This window comes from Salmo salar, chromosome ssa19 (genome assembly GCF_905237065.1).
Source record: "Salmo salar chromosome ssa19, Ssal_v3.1, whole genome shotgun sequence".
NCBI classification, from domain to species: domain Eukaryota; kingdom Metazoa; phylum Chordata; class Actinopteri; order Salmoniformes; family Salmonidae; genus Salmo; species Salmo salar.
Window position 1 is genome coordinate 1,305,505 of NC_059460.1, and position 19,215 is coordinate 1,324,719.

A 19,215-nucleotide genomic window follows, 5' to 3' on the forward strand; every position below is an offset into this window, starting at 1 on the left:
AAGGTTCGGAATACACACACAGTGCTTTTAACATACTGCTTTCGACTTACATTTTTAACACACATGATTACATTTTGGATGTTTATTTATACAGTCATTATTATACAACATGTCCTCAATCTGGGCTCTGAACTCACAGCCTCTTGGTTCACGGCATTCAGCACTTACTGCTATGCCACCATGTCTGTGTCAGTTTTCAGTTAATTTGACTATTCTCTCTTCTTTGATTTTATTTAATTATTTTAACAATTTAAGGGCTTTCTGTATAGTTGTATATTGTTGGTGGGGCATATTAACCTGTTTTAATTACACTCCTGAATCACTATGATCAATACAAATGTATTTTGTTTGTACTTTTAACAGAGCTGCAATTTACTTCAAAGTGCATTCACCATATTGCTCACACCTATCAAGTTGTTTTAGATCTACACAAATGCCTAAGGAGGAGGGTTTAGGGTTTCCTCTGGACAGGGCTTAACTATACTGGATCAATAAGCACATGCCCAATAAATCCCTTATTGGGACAGTGGTTAGGGTGTTTGTCATTGGTGCTGGTGGCCTATGTTAAAAACCCGCTAGGGGAGTCACCCTACTCTCACGTTCTTAGCAATATGTTAATGTCATTATTTGGCAACAGTTACAACACACCTATAAGGATCTAATTAAAATGTGTTTCTCATTGAAAATTCTACATAGATTCTCTTTGAGATGCTGAGCTATGACATTGTTGAAATCTCATCCCATATTCCATGTAGAACAAATGTGTGTATCTGGAACATTGCTAATTTGTTGCTGAAACACGGCCCAGGTCGTAGTGTTGTTTCTTTTTTTGTGACCAAATGTATATTTATTTTGTCATATTTTTTGTTGGGTGGTTTTACAGGTACAATCTTCAAATTAATATATTTTCAAGATTCATTCAATTTCATTTGGGCTCCTGAGTGGTGCAGTGGTCTAAGACATTGCACCTCAGTGCAAGAGGAGTCACTGCAGTACCTGGTTTAAATCCAGGCTGCATCACATCTGGCTGTGATTGGGAGTCCCATAGGGCGGTGCACAATTGGGCTGGAGTAGGCTGTCATTGTAAATAAGAATTTGTTCTTAACTGACTTGCCAGGTTAAATAAAAAAATATCACATATTAATTTCCAAATATATTTTTCTGTTGTACCCCCCAAACCATGTTTTCAATTCCCCCACCCGCCCTCCATCCTCTTGCCCCCCACATCTCTATCTGCCCCCACCCGAAAAAGCATGGCTCCCAACCGAGGTTGCTTATCATTTTCCCACCCCCCACCACTTATCCCCTAAGCCCCCCCCCCCAAAACAACTTCAAAGGTTGTCAACCAAGGATGCTTTTGCATCAACCCTCCAGCCAAAAAAGCGGTGTTGCCGCTGATAGAAACATACCTAGTACATGGCTGTCATATTCTCAGAATATGAGAAATGTGCATATTTACAGTAGCCTGTCTGTACTTTCTCACATTTGCCAGCTAAGCAATGATGATGTCAGTTATACCAAAACAATACACAACACAAAGTTCTATCTCCAGGTTTTAATGTGGAAAAATAGACAAATTGCAACAGAATCACTTGGGAACTGTGTTGGGGTAATATATTACTTACTTACTTGTATGATTAACGGAGTAAAATAATGAGTTACTGGTTTCAAATATTGTAATAGTATTACAGTTATGTTTTCAAGTAACCCGTATATTACTTTCAGAAGCATATCTTTTGGTAGCCTAGTGGTTAGAGCGTTGGGCCAGTAACCGGAAGGTTGCTGGATCGAACCCCTGAGCTGACAAGGTAAAAATCAGTCATTCTGCCCCAGAGCAAGGCAATTCCCCAGAGCAAAACACTGTTCCCAGGGTGCCAAAGTCATGGATGTGGATTAAGGCAGCCCCCTGCACCTCTCTGATTCAGAGGGGTTGGGTTAAATGCGGAAGACACATTTCATTTGAATACATTCAGTTGGACAACTGACTAGGTATCCCCCTTTGCCGGTGTGTTATATTTTTTAAAGCCTTGGAATTGGAATTAATGCTGTAGGCTAACTCGTTTCCAATAGACTATTGTAAAGCCGAAAATCAAAGAATGATGGCAGCTGTGTTGTTACCCTGCTTAACGTTTTCCTTGTGCAAATGCACCCATTATTTTGAGTTAAATCGAGGAGAAAGAGAACAACATTTTAGTAAAATGCTAACTCTGAAAAGGCAGCATTGATCTCTTCATCTAGAAACATCACATCAAACCTGACAGAGCTGGTAGCCAAAGTTCCAGAAATTAGTGAAAGAGGAGAAATCTATACACATTATGATAATCAACAAAGATACATAAATAATATGTCCAAGTGTAACAAAATGTCCATACAAACAATCAAAATGTCTGATAAATGCAATTCAAAACAGCAATAATGACATTAACATTTGCATTGCGAAGAATGTGAGAGTAGGGTGAATCCCCTAGCAGGTCTCAAACCCAGGACACCAGCATCAATGACGAATTCCCTAAATACTGTCCCAATAAGGGATATCTCTAGGCCATGTGCTTATTTTTTGTGTATGTTTGGTAGGACGTTGATGGAATTTGCAACGTTCCCATAAAACGTGTCTAGAACATTAACATCTTATGTTCTGAGAACATGGAAACCATGTTCTGTGTATGTTTGGTGCAACGTTGATGGAATATTCTCCTAAACCACAGAAAACTGGACACGAATGTTCTTGCAACGTTCCAATGAAACGTTTCTAGAACATTCATATCTTAAGTTCTGAGAACATGGTAACCACATTCTGGTTCAAATTGACATTAAGGGAATGGTCCCTTGGAAACATTCCTTGCACATCACAGGAAGATTCCTATGAAAACGTAAGTTAATGACCTAATGAGACTCTTAAGGGATCGTTCTCTAATGTTGTGGTAACGTTTGTTGTTAGCTAGGAAAATGAATTAGTATAGTTGTACAAATATGTTTCACCTACAAAAGGGACATAAGAATGTTATAACAAAATAGGAAGTACCTTGGTGTGCAATTTTGTAAGTAGTTTTTCATCCAGGTTTGTCTGTTTGTATACCCTGGTCTTGTACCTAAACTGTAAAACAGAAAAGATTCATGGTAAAACATTTATTTAAATCTTTAAAACCATCTGAAGGATAAGAACCACATTTATTTTCATATTCCTGGCACCAACTTGGCCTAATCTAAACACTGTAGTGCCTCTGGAATCAACCCTAACCCTGATCTGTTGCATATTTGGAACCCCACCCTGAACACTTGCAAAAGATGCACCACCAGAGGGCATCATAATATCAGCGTATGGGTATCACTCTGCTGTATATGACTTTTATAGTATGTGAAGCTCCACAGTGAAAAATCTAAGTCACATCCATGCACTGCAAACCCACTAAAAACGAGATGTATGTTAAATATATAAGAAATCTGTTTTGCTCCTACAAGGTGGTTGTGGTTATGGTGGAGGTCAAAAACATGCATTAAAAAAAAAATGGAAATCAGACTTGTGGGCAGCCCATTAGTCAAAGTGACTTTTTAAATGATCTTCCTGAAAAGGCTAAATGGGATAAACATATTTTTACTGCATCACTATCTAAAAACGTTTTCCCAGTGTCTTCCATCAAAATACCTCCAGGTAAGGCACCCCTTTCTCAAAGGACTGTGGGTAGTTTCGGAGGCAGCGCTCCTCCTCCAGGAACATGGCATCGCATCCGTCTCCGGCGGGCTGAAAGAGGCCATAGTTATAGACGTCCCACAGTGGCTCGCTCAGCGAACAGATGACCTCCTGCTTGGCGCTCCAAACTGTGAAGTCAGGGTCAAACTGCAGACACCTCTGACAGAGGGAGGAGACGAGAGACAAGACAGCACAGTGAACAGTTGATAAGAGGGAGATCATGAATGTATTGTTTTCAAGTTGGTGTGTGTGTGTGTGTGTGTGTGTGTGTGTGTGTGTGTGTGTGTGTGTGTGTGTGTGTGTGTGTGTGTGTGTGTGTGTTGGATGGAAGTAAGGAGTGGGTGAAAGGTGTGTTCTACATTTTAAATGCCATTTGATTTTACTGAAAGGTGTATAATTAGCTTGGCAAACAATTTGTGATCCAAATCTAAAGCATAATTACAGTTAATTAACTAAAATGTGGTGACATTGAGGCTGTATTTATGGCTCATGATTGACAAGTTTTTGTATTAAAAGTAGAGGTAGTACTTTATGAAAACTGGTTTCACCTTTCTATCGATGGCACTTTACTGGTCTCATTTAAAGCTGACAATAATCATGCATATGCTTCTTGAAATAAATGTATAATCTAACTGAGCTAGCATAGGCCTACTAACTATTGAACATCAAACTGTGCTCATTAACTGTAAAGCTACTGATTCGCTATCACCATTCCGACTCATTTGAATACATTGAATTAACTGTGAACACTGAACATTTCTTGAGCTGAACTAAGAGATCCCAGAAATGTTCCATATACACAAAAAGCTTATTTCTCTCAAATGTTGTGCAATAATCTTTTCCCATGCCTGTTAGTGAGCATTTCTCTTTTGCCAAGATAATCCATCCACCTGACAGGTGTGGCATATCAAGAAGCTGATTAAACAGCATGATCATTACACAGGTGCACCTTGTGCTGGAACAATAAAAGGCCACTCTAAAATGTGCAGTTTTGTCACGCAACACAATGCCACAGACGTCTCAAGTTTTGAGGGAGCGTGCAATTGGCATGCTGACTGCAGGAATGTCCACCAGACTTGCTGCCAGAGAATTGAAAGTTAATTTGTCTACCATAAGCCGCCTCCAACGTTGTTTTGGAGAATTTGGCAGTACGTCCAACCGGCCTCGAATCGCACACCACGTGTAACCACGCCAGCCCAGGACCTCCACATCCGGATTCTTCTTTTGTGGGATCATCTGAGACCAGCCACCAGGACAGCTGGTGGAACTGTGGGTTTGCACAACCGAAGAATTTCTGCACAAACTGTCAGAAAGCATCTCAGGAAAGCTCTTCTGCATGCTCGTCGTCCTCACCTGGGTCTTGACCTGACTGCAGTTCGGCGTCGAAACCAATTTCAGTGGGCATATGCTCACCTTCGATGGCATGTTGGAGAAGTGTGCTCTTTAGAGATGAATCCCGGTGATGGCAGTATGAAGTCATGTGGGCGAGTTGTTTGCTGATGTCAATATTATGAACAGAGTTCCCCATGGTGGTGGTGGGTTTATGGTATGGGCAGGCATAAGCTACGGACAATGAACACAATTGCATTTTATTGATGACCATTTCATTGCACAGAGATACTGTGATGAGATCCTGAGTCCCATTGTCGTGCCATCTGTGACCAACAGATGCATATCTGTATTCCTAGTCATGTGAAATCCATAGATTAGGGCCTAATGAATTTATTTAAAATGACTGATTTGCTATTTTTCTTCAGTGTCGTTAACAAGACTCAAGACACAAAATACTCAACACTCGCTCTCTCATCTAAACCAATTATCTGCCTATGCCATAAGCCTAGACCTGCATTGCAATCAATGAGAAATAGAGATTTTCTTTTTAAACTTCTTTGGAGGATAAAGAGCTTTTCCCCCCACACATGTCTGTGCTTGATACACTAGAGGCTTTCTGGTCACAATGGACAATGTCTTTAATGTTTTTATATGCAGCACTTCTATATTATTTATTCCCAATGTCGTTTTTTTTCTTGGAACGACAATTCCTTTGCAATGTTTGTCTTGGAATTTCATGTGTGTATAGTAGTAGGGGGTTAGTGAGATACACACAGAGCTATTGTCCCATGCTTATGATCTGTAAATAAAATTGTATAGTTCAGCATAGTTCCTTGTCTCCCTCCTCTCCCCCTCTGCTTCTACATTTGATACTGTAGCCAACAGCATTGGCATGGCAACCAGTTCATTAGAGGAGCAAGGCACCCGTTGCCGTAGCAATGCCTTGGTATTCCCTGGGAGGCAAACCATATGAGGGGGGTTGTGTGTGTGTGTGTGTGTGTGTGTGTGTGTGTGTGTGTGTGTGTGTGTGTGTGTGTGTGTGTGTGTGTGTGTGTGTGTGTGTGTGTGTGTGTGTGTGTGTGTGTGTGTGTGTGTGTGTGTGTGTGTAATCCCTTGGAGAGAGTCGTCCTAATGTAATATACAGTGCCTTCAGAAAGTATTCACACCCCTTTACTTTTTCCACATTTTGTTGTGTTACAGCCTGAATTTAAAATGGATTAAATAGACATGTTGTGCCACTGATCTACACACAATACCCCATAATATCAAACTGGAATTTTATTTGTATAACATTTTTCAAATGAATAAACAATTAAAAGCTGAAATGTCTTGAGTCAATAAGTATTCAACCCCTTTGTTATGGCAATCCTAAATAAGTTCAGGAGTAAAAATGTGTTTAACAAATCACATAATAAGTTGCATGGACTCATTCCGTGTTCATTAATAGTGGTTAACATGACTTTTGAATGACAACTCCATCTCTATAACCCATATGTACAATTATCTGTAAGATAGGGATCTTAGTAGTGAAACGAGTAGTGAATTTCAAGCACAGATTCAACCACAAAGACCAGGGAGGGTTTTTAATGGCTCGCAAAGAAGGGCACCGATTGGTATGTGTAAAAATAAAATAAGCAGACTCTGAATATCCGTTTGAGCATGGTGAAGTTATTAATTACACTTTAGATGGTATATCAATACTCCCAGTCATTACAAAAGATACAGGTGTCCTTCCTAATTCAGTTGCCAGAGAGGAAGTTAACTGCTCAGAGATTTCACCATGAGGCCGATGGTGATTTTAAAACAGTTACAGAGTTGAATGGTTGTGATATGAGAAAACTGAGGATGGATCAACAATATTGTAGTTATCCCACAATACTAACCCAAATGACAGAGTGAAAAGAAGAAAGCCTGTACAGAATAAAATCATTCCAAAACATGCATCCTATTTGCAAAAAGGCACGTAAGTAATACTGCATAAAATGTGGCAATTTGTTTTACTTTTTGTCCAGAATACAAAGCGTCACGTTTGGGCCAATCCAAAACATCACGGAGTACCACTTCATATTTTCAAGCATGGTGGTGGCTGCATCATGTTATGGGTATGCTTGTCATCGGCAAGGAGTTGGGAGTTTTTTAGGATAAAAATAAATGGAATACAGCTATAAGCACAGGTAAATTCCTAGAGGAAAAGCTAGTTCAGTTTGCTTTCCTACAGACACTGGGAGATGAATTCACCTTTCAGCAGGACAATAATGTAAAAAAACAAGTACAAATCTACACTGGAGTTGCTTACCAAGACAACATTGAATGTTCATGAGTGGCCGAGTTACAGTTTTGACTTAAATCGGAATGAAAATCTATGGCAAGACTTGAAAATGGCTGTCTAGCAATGATCAACAATCAACTTGACAGAGCTTGAATAATTTTCTAAAGATTAATGGGCAAATATTGTACAATCCAGGTGTGTAAAGCTCTTAGAGACTTACCCCAAAAGACTCACAGCTGTAATCGCTGCCAAAGTTGCTTCTACAAAGTATTGATTCAGGGGTGTGAATAGTTATGTAACTTTCATATTTTTGCATTTATTTAGCAAAAAATTATAAAAACATGTTTTCACTTTGTCATTATTAGGAATTGTGTGTAGATGGGTGAGACAAACATCTATTTAATCCATTTTGAATTCAGGCTGTAACACAACAAAATATGTAATAAGTATGAATACTTTCTGAAAGGCACTGTATGAGTGTGACACTTCCTCCCGATCATTCTGTGGTTTCCTACAGGATTTTCTGGGATGCTCTCAGCAGCTGTCCTCATTACATTGAACATAGCATTGTTCAACGACCATACTGATCAATGGACAGATGTATTTTGTGTGTGACCTGATCTCGATCCCCCTGTATTTGCCTCTCCCTTTCTAATATCCTGTGCTTCTCTCTCCCTCTCTCCTCTCTCTCGCGCTTTCAGCCTACAGTATGCACTACACTCCCTCATTCTCTCCATCCTCCTTTCATTTCAAACAATTATACATCCTGTGCGAGGTACTGTAAGTGTTTGTTGGGGTGGGTAGTGGGCGGTCTAGGTACCCGTTGGTGAAAGTGCTCTCAGACCAAGACACCAAATGCCCTCTTGGTGTTTACGCCTTTCACACTGCTGCTCACTTCCCAGTCCTCTCCAAACTCATTAAAACCCTATTAGATAATTAACAATTACTGTTATATTGAGGGCAGATTAGCTGACATGTAGAACAGTTGGGAATGTTCTGGGAATTGGAGTACAGAGAAGATTCATAACAGGAGAAGGGTTAGCATAGGGCACCCATTTTCAACTGAAATGCCGCTATACGGACTGATTGGTTAGCCAATTCTCACCCACAATGTCACCTACCTATGCAATACCAAGAAAGCATCTGAAAGGGCAAATCATTGCTAACTTTAGTGAGAAGAGAGAACACTGTAATTTTGATCATAATGAATGGCTTTAGGCTGTCAATTACGTTGGATTATTAAGTGAGTTAAGTCTCCATAGATTTTTGTTCTTCATGTATAGATAACTTAAAGTGCCTTCAGAAAGTATTCACACCCTTTTACTTTTTCCACGTTTTATTGTTACAGCTTGAATTTAAGATTGATTAAATTGAGATTTTATGTCACTGATCTACACGGAATGCCCCATGATGTCAAAGTGGAATTTTGTTAGTAGAAACATTTAGAAATGAATAAACAATTAAAAGCTGAAATGTCTTGATTCATTAAGTATTCAAACCCTTTTTTATGGCAAGCCTAAATAAGTTCAGGAGTTAAAATATGCTGAACACGTTACATAATAAGTTGCATGGACTCACTTTGTGTGCAATAATAGTGTTTAACATTATTTTTGAATAACTACCTCATCTCTGTACCCCACACATATACATATATATATATACTGCTCAAAAAAATAAAGGGAACACTTAACCTGTTAGGGCTAGGGGGCAGTATTGACACGGCCGGATAAAAAACGTACCCGATTTAATCTGGTTACTACCCCTGCCCAGTAACTAGAATATGCATATAATTATTGGCTTTGGGTAGAAAACACCCTGAAGTTTCTAAAACTGTTTGAATGGTGTCTGTGAGTATAACAGAACTCATATGGCAGGCAAAAACCTGAGACGATTCTAAACAGGAAGTGGCCTGTCTGACAAGTTGTTGTTCATCTTGGCTCTTTTTATTGAAGACTGAGGATCTTTGCTGTAACGTGACACTTCCTACGGCTCCCATAGGCTCTCAAAGCCCGGGAAAAAGCTGAATGATATCGAGGCAGCCCCAGGCTGAAACACATTATCGCGTTTGGATAGTGGCTGGTCAGAGTACTCTGAGACTCAGGCTCGTGCACGAGGGCACGAGATGTTTTTATTTTCTCTCTCTTTGTACATATACACGCTTTCCCGGTCGGAATATTATCGCTTTTTTACGAGAAAAATGGCATAAAAATTGATTTTAAACAGCGGTTGACATGCTTCGAAGTACGGTAATGGAATATTTAGAATCTTTTTGTCACGAAATGCGCCATGCTCGTCACCCTTATTTACCCTTTCGGATAGTGTCTTGAACGCACGAACAAAACGCCGCTATTTGGATATAACAATGGATTATTTGGGACCAAACCAACATTTGTTATTGAAGTAGAAGTCCTGGGAGTGCATTCTGACGAAGAACAGCAAAGGTAATAACATTTTTCTTATAGTAAATCTGACTTTGGTGAGTGCTAAACTTGCTGGGTGTCTAAATAGCTAGCCCTGTGATACCGGGCTATCTACTTAGAATATTGCAAAATGTGCTTTCACCGAAAAGCTATTTTAAAATCGGACATATCGAGTGCATAGACGAGTTCTGTATCTATAATTCTTAAAATAATTGTTATGTTTTTTGTGAACGTTTATCGTGAGTAATTTAGTAAATTCACCGGCAGTGTTCGGTCGGAATGCTAGTCACATGCTAGTCACATGCTAATGTAAAAAGCTGGTTTTTGATATAAATATGAACTTGATTGAATTGAATTCACACTGAGCACATGTGACAGACGTGACAGAGTCTGGAGACGCCGTGGAGAACGTTCTGCTGCCTGCAACATCCTCCAGCATGACCGGTTTGGCGGTGGGTTAGTCATGGTGTGGGGTGGCATTTCTTTGGGGGGCCGCACAGCCCTCCATGTGCTCGCCAGAGGTAGCCTGACTGCCATTAGGTACCGAGATGAGATCCTCAGACCCCTTGTGAGACCATATGCTGGTGCGGTTGGCCCTGGGTTCCTCCTAATGCAAGACAATGCTAGACCTCATGTGGCTGGAGTGTGTCAGCAGTTCCTGCAAGAGGAAGGCATTGATGCTATGGACTGGCCCGCCCGTTCCCCAGACCTGAATCCAATTGAGCACATCTGGGACATCATGTCTCGCTCCATCCACCAACGCCACGTTGCAACACAGACTGTCCAGGAGTTGGCGGATGCTTTAGTCCAGGTCTGGGAGGAGATCCCTCAGGAGACCATCCGCCACCTCATCAGGAGCATGCCCAGGCGTTGTAGGGAGGTCATACAGGCACGTGGAGGCCACACACACTACTGAGACTCATTTTGGCTTGTTTTAAGGACATTACATCAAAGTTGGATCAGCCTGTAGTGTGGTTTTCCACTTTAATTTTGAGTGTGTTAGCTAGCTACATAGTTGCCTTTGTTGCCTTTGTATCATGATAAGGTGTAGCACTGAAACTACCGAGGTTACCTAGCCAGCTACACTCTCAAACAAAGTCAACAACGCAGCCACTGCTAGCTAGCCTACTTCACCAGCCAGCAGTACTGTATCATTTTAGTCATTTTAGTCAATAAGTTGTCTTTGTCATAGTTTGATAATTGTGTAGTTTAGAGTAATTATTGAGGTTAGCTAGCCAGCTATTTTCGTCCCCCGCGACGCCATTTCCAAACCTAGCCTCTCTAGTGTATGTGGGACGAAATCGTCCCACCTACTCAACAGCCAGTGGAATCCCGTGGCGCGATATTCAAATACCTTAGAAATGCTATTACTTCAATTTCTCAAACATATGACTATTTTACACCATTTTAAAGACAAGACTCTCGTTAATCTAACCACACTGTCCGATTTCAAAAAGGCTTTACAACGAAAGCAATACATGCATGTTTTGTTCAATCAAGTTCATATTTATATCAAAAACCAGCTTTTTACATTAGCATGTGACGTTCAGAACTAGCATACCCACCGCAAACTTCCGGTGAATTTACTAAATTACTCACGATAAACGTTCACAAAAAACATAACAATTATTTTAAGAATTATAGATACAGAACTCCTTTATGCAATTGCTATGTCCGATTTTAAAATAGCTTTTCGGCAAAAGCACATTTTGCAATATTCTGAGTAGATAGCTCGCCATCACGGGCTAGCTATTTTGACACCCACCAAGTTTGGCACTCACCAAACTCAGATTTACTATAAGAAAAATTGGATTACCTTTGCTGTTCTTCGTCAGAATGCACTCCCAGGACTTCTACTTCAATAACAAATGTTGGTTTGGTTCAAAATAATCCATAGTTATGTTCAAATATCCTCTGTTTTGTTCGTGCGTTCAAGACACTATCCGAAGGGTGACGAAGGGTGACGCGCCCGGCGCGTTTCGTGACAAAAAATTCTAAATATTCCATTACCGTACTTCGAAGCATGTCAACCGCTGTTTAAAATCAATTTTTATGCCATTTTTCTCGTAAAAAAGCGATAATATTCCGACCGGGAAACCCTGTTTTCGTTCAAAGACTAAAAATCTAAAATGGACTCTTCTCGTGCACGCGCGCACCAGTCTCATTGTTCTCTGATCGACCACTTACCAAATGCGCTACTGTTTTTCAGCAATGGGCTGCAAAGTCATCATTCAACGTTCTGCCGCCTTCTGAGAGCCTATGGGAGCCGTAGGAAGTGTCACGTTACAGCAGAGATCCTCAGTTTTCAATAAAGAGAGTGTAGAAGGCCAAGAAATGGTCAGAGAGGGCACTTCCTGTAAGGAATCTTCTCAGGTTTTTGCCTGCCATATGAGTTCTGTTATACTCACAGACACCATTCAAACTGTTTTAGAAACTTTAGGGTGTTTTCTATCCAAATCAAACAATTATATGCATATTCTAGTTTCTGGGCAGTAGTAATAACCAGATTAAATCGGGTACGTTTTTTATCCGGCCGTGCAAATACTGCCCCCTACCCTAGAGAGGCTAGCCAACTATTACCGACGAGCAGCATTGTAGAAACTAAATACATTACAAAGGAACGTCTTGATTAGTGTTATGTTAGCTAGCTACATAGTTGCCTTTGTATCATGATAAGGTGTAGCACTGAAACTATCGAGGTTACCTAGCCAGCTACACTTTCAAACAAAGTCAACAACGCAGCCACTGCTAGCTAGTCTACTTCACCAGCCAGCAGTACTGTATCATTTTAATCATTTTAGTCAATAAGATTTTTGCAACGTAAGCTTAACTTTCTGAACATTCGAGACGTGTAGTCCACTTGTCATTCCAATCTCCTTTGCATTAGCGTAGCCTCTTCTGTAGCCTGTCAACTATGTGTCTGTCTATCCCTGTTCTCTCCCCTCTGCACAGGCCATACAAACACTTCACACCGCGTGGCCGCTGCCACTCTAACCTGGTGGTCCCAGCGCGCACGACCCACGTGGAGTTCCAGGTCTCCAGCAGCCTCTGGAACTGCCGGTGTGCGGCCAACAAGGCAGAGTTCATCTCAGCCTATGCTACCCTCCAGTCCCTCGACTTCTTGGCGCTGACGGAAACATGGATTACCACAGATAACACTGCTACTCCTACTGCTCTCTCCTCGTCTGCCCACGTGTTCTCGCATACCCCGAGAGCATCTGGCCAGCGGGGTGGTGGCACTGGAATCCTCATCTCCCCCAAGTGGACATTCTCTCTTTCTCCCCTGACCCATCTGTCTATCGCCTCCTTTGAATTCCATGCTGTCACAGTTACCAGCCCTTTCAAGCTTAACATCCTTATCATTTATCGCCCTCCAGGTTCCCTTGGAGAGTTCATCAATGAGCTTGACGCCTTGATAAGTTCCTTTCCTGAGGATGGCTCACCTCTCACAATTCTGGGTGACATTAACCTCCCCACGTCAACCTTTGACTCATTCCTCTCTGCCTCCTTCTTTCCACTCCTCTCCTCTTTTGACCTCACCCTCTCACCGTCCCCCCCTACTCACAAGGCAGGCAATACGCTTGACCTCATCTTCACTAGATGCTGTTCTTCCACTAATCTCATTGCAACTCCCCTCCAAGTCTCTGACCACTACCTTGTATCCTTTTCCCTCTCGCTCTCATCCAACACTTCTCACTCTGCCCCTACTCAGATGGTATTGCGCCGTCGCAACCTTCGCTCTCTCTCTCCCGCTACTCTCTCCTCTTCCATCCTATCATCTCTTCCCTCTGCTCAAACCTTCTCCAACCTATCTCCTGATTCTGCCTCCTAAACCCTCCTCTCCTCCCTTTCTGCATCCTTTGACTCTCTATGTCCCCTATCCTCCAGGCCGGCTCGGTCCTCCCCTCCTGCTCCGTGGCTCGACGACTCATTGCGAACTCACAGAACAGGGCTCCGGGCAGCCGAGCGGAAATGGAGGCAAACTCGCCTCCCTGCAGACCTGGCATCCTTTCACTCCCTCCTCTCTACATTCTCCTCTTCTGTCTCTGCTGCTAAAGCCACTTTCTACCACTCTAAATTCCAAGCATCTGCCTCTAACCCTAGGAAGCTCTTTGCCACCTTCTCCTCCCTCCTGAATCCTCCCCCCCTCCCCCCCTCCTCCCTCTCTGCGGATGACACTGCCCTAACCTGTGCTTTGACCTCTTTCTCCCCTCTCTCTCCAGATGAAATCTCACGTCTTGTGACGGCCGGCCGCCCAACAACCTGCCCTTTTGACCCTATCCCCTCCTCTCTTCTCCAGACCATTTCCGGAGACCTTCTCCCTTACCTCACCTCGCTCATCAACTCATCCTTGACCGCTGGCTACGTCCCTTCCGTCTTCAAGAGAGCGAGAGTTGCACCCCTTCTGAATAAACCTACACTCGATCCCTCCGATGTCAACAACAACAGACCAGTATCCCTTCTTTCTTTTCTCTCCAAAACTCTTGAACGTGCCGTCCTTGGCCAGCTCTCCTGCTATCTCTCTTAGAATGACCTTCTTGATCCAAATCAGTCAGGTTTCAAGACTGGTCATTCAACTGAGACTGCTCTTCTCTGTGTCACGGAGGATCTCCGCACTGCTAAAGGTAACTCTCTCTCCTCTGCTCTCATCCTTCTAGACCTATCTGCTGCCTTTGATACTGTGAACCATCAGATCCTCCTCTCCACCCTCTCCGAGTTGGGCATCTCCGGCGCGACCCACGCTTGGATTGCGTCCTACGTGACAGGTCGCTCCTATCAGGTGGCGTGGCGAGAATCTGTCTCCGCACCACGTGCTCTCACCACTGGTGTCCCCCAGGGCTCTGTTCTAGGCCCTCTCCTATTCTCGCAATACAACAAGTCACTTGGCTCTGTCATATCCTCACATGGTCTCTCCTATCATTGCTATGCAGACGACATACAATTAATCTTCTCCTTTACCCCTTCTGATAACCAGGTGGCGAATTGCATCTCTGCATGTCTGGCAGACATATCAGTGTGGATGACGGATCACCACCTCAAGCTGAACCTCGGCAAGACGGAGCTGCTCTTCCTCCCGGGGAAGGACTGCCCGTTCCATGATCTCGCCGTCACGGTTGACAACTCCATTGTGTCCTCCTCCCAGAGTGCTAAGAACCTTGGCGTGACCCTGGACAACACCCTGTCGTTCTCCACTAACATCAAGGTGGTGACCCGATCCTGTAGGTTCATGCTCTACAACATTCGCAGAGTACGACCCTGCCTCACACAGGAAGCGGCGCAGGTCCTAATCCAGGCACTTGTCATTTCCCGTCTGGATTACTGCAACTCGCTGTTGGCTGGGCTCCCTGCCTGTGCCATTAAACCCCTACAACTCATCCAGAACGCCGCAGCCCGTCTGGTGTTCAACCTTCCCAAGTTCTCTCACGTCACCCCGCTCCTCCGCTCTCTCCACTGGCTTCCAGTTGAAGCTCGCATCCGCTACAAGACCATGGTGCTTGCCTACGGAGCTGTGAGGGGAACGGCACCTCCGTACCTTCTGGCTCTGATCAGGCCCTACATCCAAACAAGGGCACTGCGTTCATCCACCTCTGGCCTGCTGCCCCCCCTACCTCTGCGGAAGCACAGTTCCCGCTCAGCCCAGTCAAAACTGTTCGCTGCTCTGGCACACCTATGGTGGAACAAGCTCCCTCACGATGCCAGGACAGCGGAGTCAATCACCACCTTCCGGAGACACCTGAAACCCCACCTCTTTAAGGAATACCTAGGATAGGATAAAGTAATCCTTCTAACCCCCCCCCCTTAAAATATTTAGATGCACTGTTGTAAAATGGTTGTTCCACTGGATATCATAAGGTGAATGCACCAATTTGTGAGTCGCTCTGGATAAGAGCATCTGCTAAATGACTTAAATGTAAATGTAAATGTAAATCCAGACCTCCATGGGTTGATAAATTGGATTTCCATTGATTATTTTTGTGTGATTTTGTTGTCAGCACATTCAACTATGTAAAGAAAAAAGTATTTAATAAGATTATTTCTTTCATTCAGATCTAGGATGTGTTGTTTAAGTGTTCCCTTTATTTTCTTGAGCAGTATACAATTAACTGTAAGGTCTCTCAGTTGAGCAGTGAATTTTCAAACACAAATTAAACCACAAAGACCAGGGAGGTAATCAAGTGCCTCGCAAAGAAGGGCAACTATTGGTAGATGGGTAAACATTTTAAAAGCAGACATAGAATATCATTTTGAGCATGGTGAAATTAATAATTACACTTTGGATGGTGTATTAATACACCCAGTCACTACAAAGATACAGGCGTCTTTCCTAACTCAGTTGCCGGAGAGGAAGGAAACTGCTCAGGGATTTCACCATGTTGCCAATGGTGATTTTAAAACAGTTACAGAGTTCAATGGTTGTGATATGAGAAAACTGAGGATGGATCAATAACATTGTAGTTATTCAACAATACTAACCTAAATGACAGAGTGAAAAGACGGAAGCCTGTTTGCAACAAGACACTTAAGTAACACTGCAAAAAATGTGGAAAAGAAATTCACTTTTTGTCCAGAATACAAAGCGTCATGTTTGGGGAAAATCCAACACAACACATCACTGAGTAGCACTTATCATATTTCCAAGCATTGCAGTGGCTGCATCATGTTATGGGTATGCTTGTCATCGGCAAGGACTAGGGAGGTTTCTTTTAGGATAAAAATAAACACAATACAGCTATAAGCACAGGCAAATCCTAGAAGAAAACTTGGCTCAGTTTGTTCCCAACAGACACTGGAGCTGTGTTCAAATACCCATACTAACATACTGTATACTACATACTTAATGAGTATATACTAAACTCAACAAAAAAAGAAACAGGACCCTGTTTTTCAGGACCCTGTCTTTCAAAGATAACTCATAAAAATCCAAATAATTTCACACATCTTCATTGTAAAGGGTTTAAACTCTGTTTCCCATGCTTGTTCAATGAACCATAAACAATTAATGAACATGCACCTGTGGAATGGTCGTTAAGACACTAACAGCTTACAGACGGTAGGCAAATAAGGTCACAGTTATGAAAACTTAGGACACTAAGAGGCCTTTCAACTGACTCTGAAAAACAGCAAAAGAAAGATGCCCAGTGTCCCTGCTCATCTGCGTGAATGTGCCTTAAGCATGCTGCAAGGAGGCATGAGGACTGCAGATGTGGCCAGGGCAATAAATTGCAATGTCCTTACTGTGAGACGCCTAAGACAGCGCTACAGGGAGACAGGACGGACAGCTGATCGTCCTCGCAGTGGCAGACCATGTGTAACAACACCTGCACAGGATCGGTACATCTGAACAGCACACCTGCGGGACAGGTACAGGATGGCAACAACAACTGCCCGACTTACACCAGGAACGCACAATCCCTCCATCAGTGCTCACACTGTCCGCAATAGGAGGAGAGAGGCTGGACTGAGGGCTTGTAGGCCTGTTGTAAGGCAGGTCCTCACCAGACCTCACCAGCAACAACGTTGCCTATGGGCACAAACCCACCGTCATTGGACCAAACAGGACTGGCAAAAAGTGCTCTTCACTGACGAGTCGCGGTTTTGTCTCACCAGGGGTGATGGTCGGATTCGTGTTTATTGTCGAAGGAGTGAGCATTACACCGAGGCCTGTACTCTGGAGCGGGATCGATTTGGAGGTGGAGGGTGGTCTGGGGCGGTGTGTCACAGCATCATCGGACTGAGCTTGTTGTCATTGCAGGCAATCTCAACGCTGTGTGCTACAGGGAAGACATCCTCCTCCCTCATGTGGTACCCTTCCTGAAGGCTCATCCTGACATGACCCTCCAGCATGACAATGCCATCAGCCATACTGCTCATTCTGTGCGTGATTTCCTGCAAGACAGGAATGTCAGTGTTCTGCCATGGCCAGCGAAGAGCCCGGATCTCAATCCCATTGAGCACGTCTGGGACCTGTTGGATCGGAGGGTGAGGGCTAGGGCCATTCCCCCCAGAAATGTCCGGGAACTTGCAGGTGCCTTGGTGGAAGAGTGGCATAACATCTTACAGCAAGAACTGGCAAATCTGGTGCAGTCCATGAGGAGGAGATGCACTGCAGTACTTAATGCAGCTGGTGGCTACACCAGATACTGACTGTTACTTTTGATTTTGACCCCTCTTTGTTCAGGGACACATTATTCCATTTCTGTTAGTCACATGTCTGTGGAACTGGTTCAGATTATGTCTCAGTTGTTGAATCTATTTACACATGTTAAGTTTTCTGAAAATAAATGCAGTTTACAGTGAGAGGACGTTTCTTTTTTTGCTGAGTTTACATTCTGTATACTATTAGTTCATTTTAGTATACTGCAAACAAACGGTATCCTTTCAGTTGAGCTTACTTGAGCTTCGCCTGTCTACCAGAAGTTGATGCTGTTGCTGGCTTGTTAGCATAACAAATTACTAGCTAGACATCTTATGATTTCGGGGTGTTCGTAAATCCTATCTGGAGTGCCAGAGTGCGCTCGTAAATCCCGAGCGTTGTCAGATTGTCCATTTGTAAATTCAGAGCGTTTCGCTCTTAGAGCATTCAGAGCACATACTGGACAGTCTGGCCGAGGAGTAGGGTTGATCAAAGCGCTCTGACTTCACAATGGCAGTCAAGCACCCAAGCTAACTGGCTAACTTGCAAGATACTTCCAGACACAAATAAGAAAACACCTCACTGATCATTTTACTCGCCCTAGCAGAGGTGGTTAGTCTGTTTTCATGTTATCCAGAGCTTTGGTGACTGTACCTGTGCTGCTGGCAACAACTTAATAACGCTTTTTTGCTTTTTTGCTGACGTTTACTGACTCAGGCCATATTCATATTGAGCGTTCGTAAATTCATCAGTTATTATGCGCTCTGGCACACTCAGAAGAGAGTGCTCTGAAATCGGAGTAGATTGTTAATTCTGTCTATGTCCATTGAGAACGCACAAATAATCACTAATAAGTCAATAAACGTTGGGTAGTAGGTTAGATAGTATATAGTTAATATACTGGCAAGTTCGATTGGCAAGTATCAGTAGCCAACTAACGTTAGGTAGCTAGCTAACATATTGGTACATACTGCTGTAATAATATTGTTACGGCTTGGTAATCGTGGAGGAGGAATGAGGCGCAGGAAGCAGCGAACACAGGGTAGTGGTGTTTTTAATATACACTCACACAAAAAAACAAATGTTCCCACACACAGGGGAGAAAATACATACGGCGTCAAACAACGTCGACACGAACATAAGCCGTCTGACAAGAAACAATCATTAATCCCGCACGAACAGGAGCGGGCTGTCACAGTTGTCTTCGTCTTCTGACGATAATGCGAAATCGTCATCAGAAAATGTGGACCAAAACGCAGCAGGTACGTGAATGCTCATCTTGATTTTTAATTAATCTCAAAAATGAACATACAAAATAACAAAACACAAAAAACGAACACTCGACAAATAAACAGTCTGGTAAGGCACAAGG

At 42.9% G+C, this 19,215-nt stretch overlaps 1 protein-coding gene across 1 annotated transcript in view; it reads right to left on the reverse strand.

The window, feature by feature from the left end:
• Positions 1–3,634: 3,634 nt before the first annotated feature.
• Positions 3,635–19,215, reverse strand: part of LOC123729044 (SH3 and multiple ankyrin repeat domains protein 1) — a 44,365-nt gene continuing 28,784 nt past the window's right edge. The window contains exon 3 of the mRNA XM_045702874.1: positions 3,635–3,847. Coding sequence (XP_045558830.1) covers positions 3,635–3,847 — 213 coding nt within the window. The remainder of the gene's footprint in view (positions 3,848–19,215) is intronic.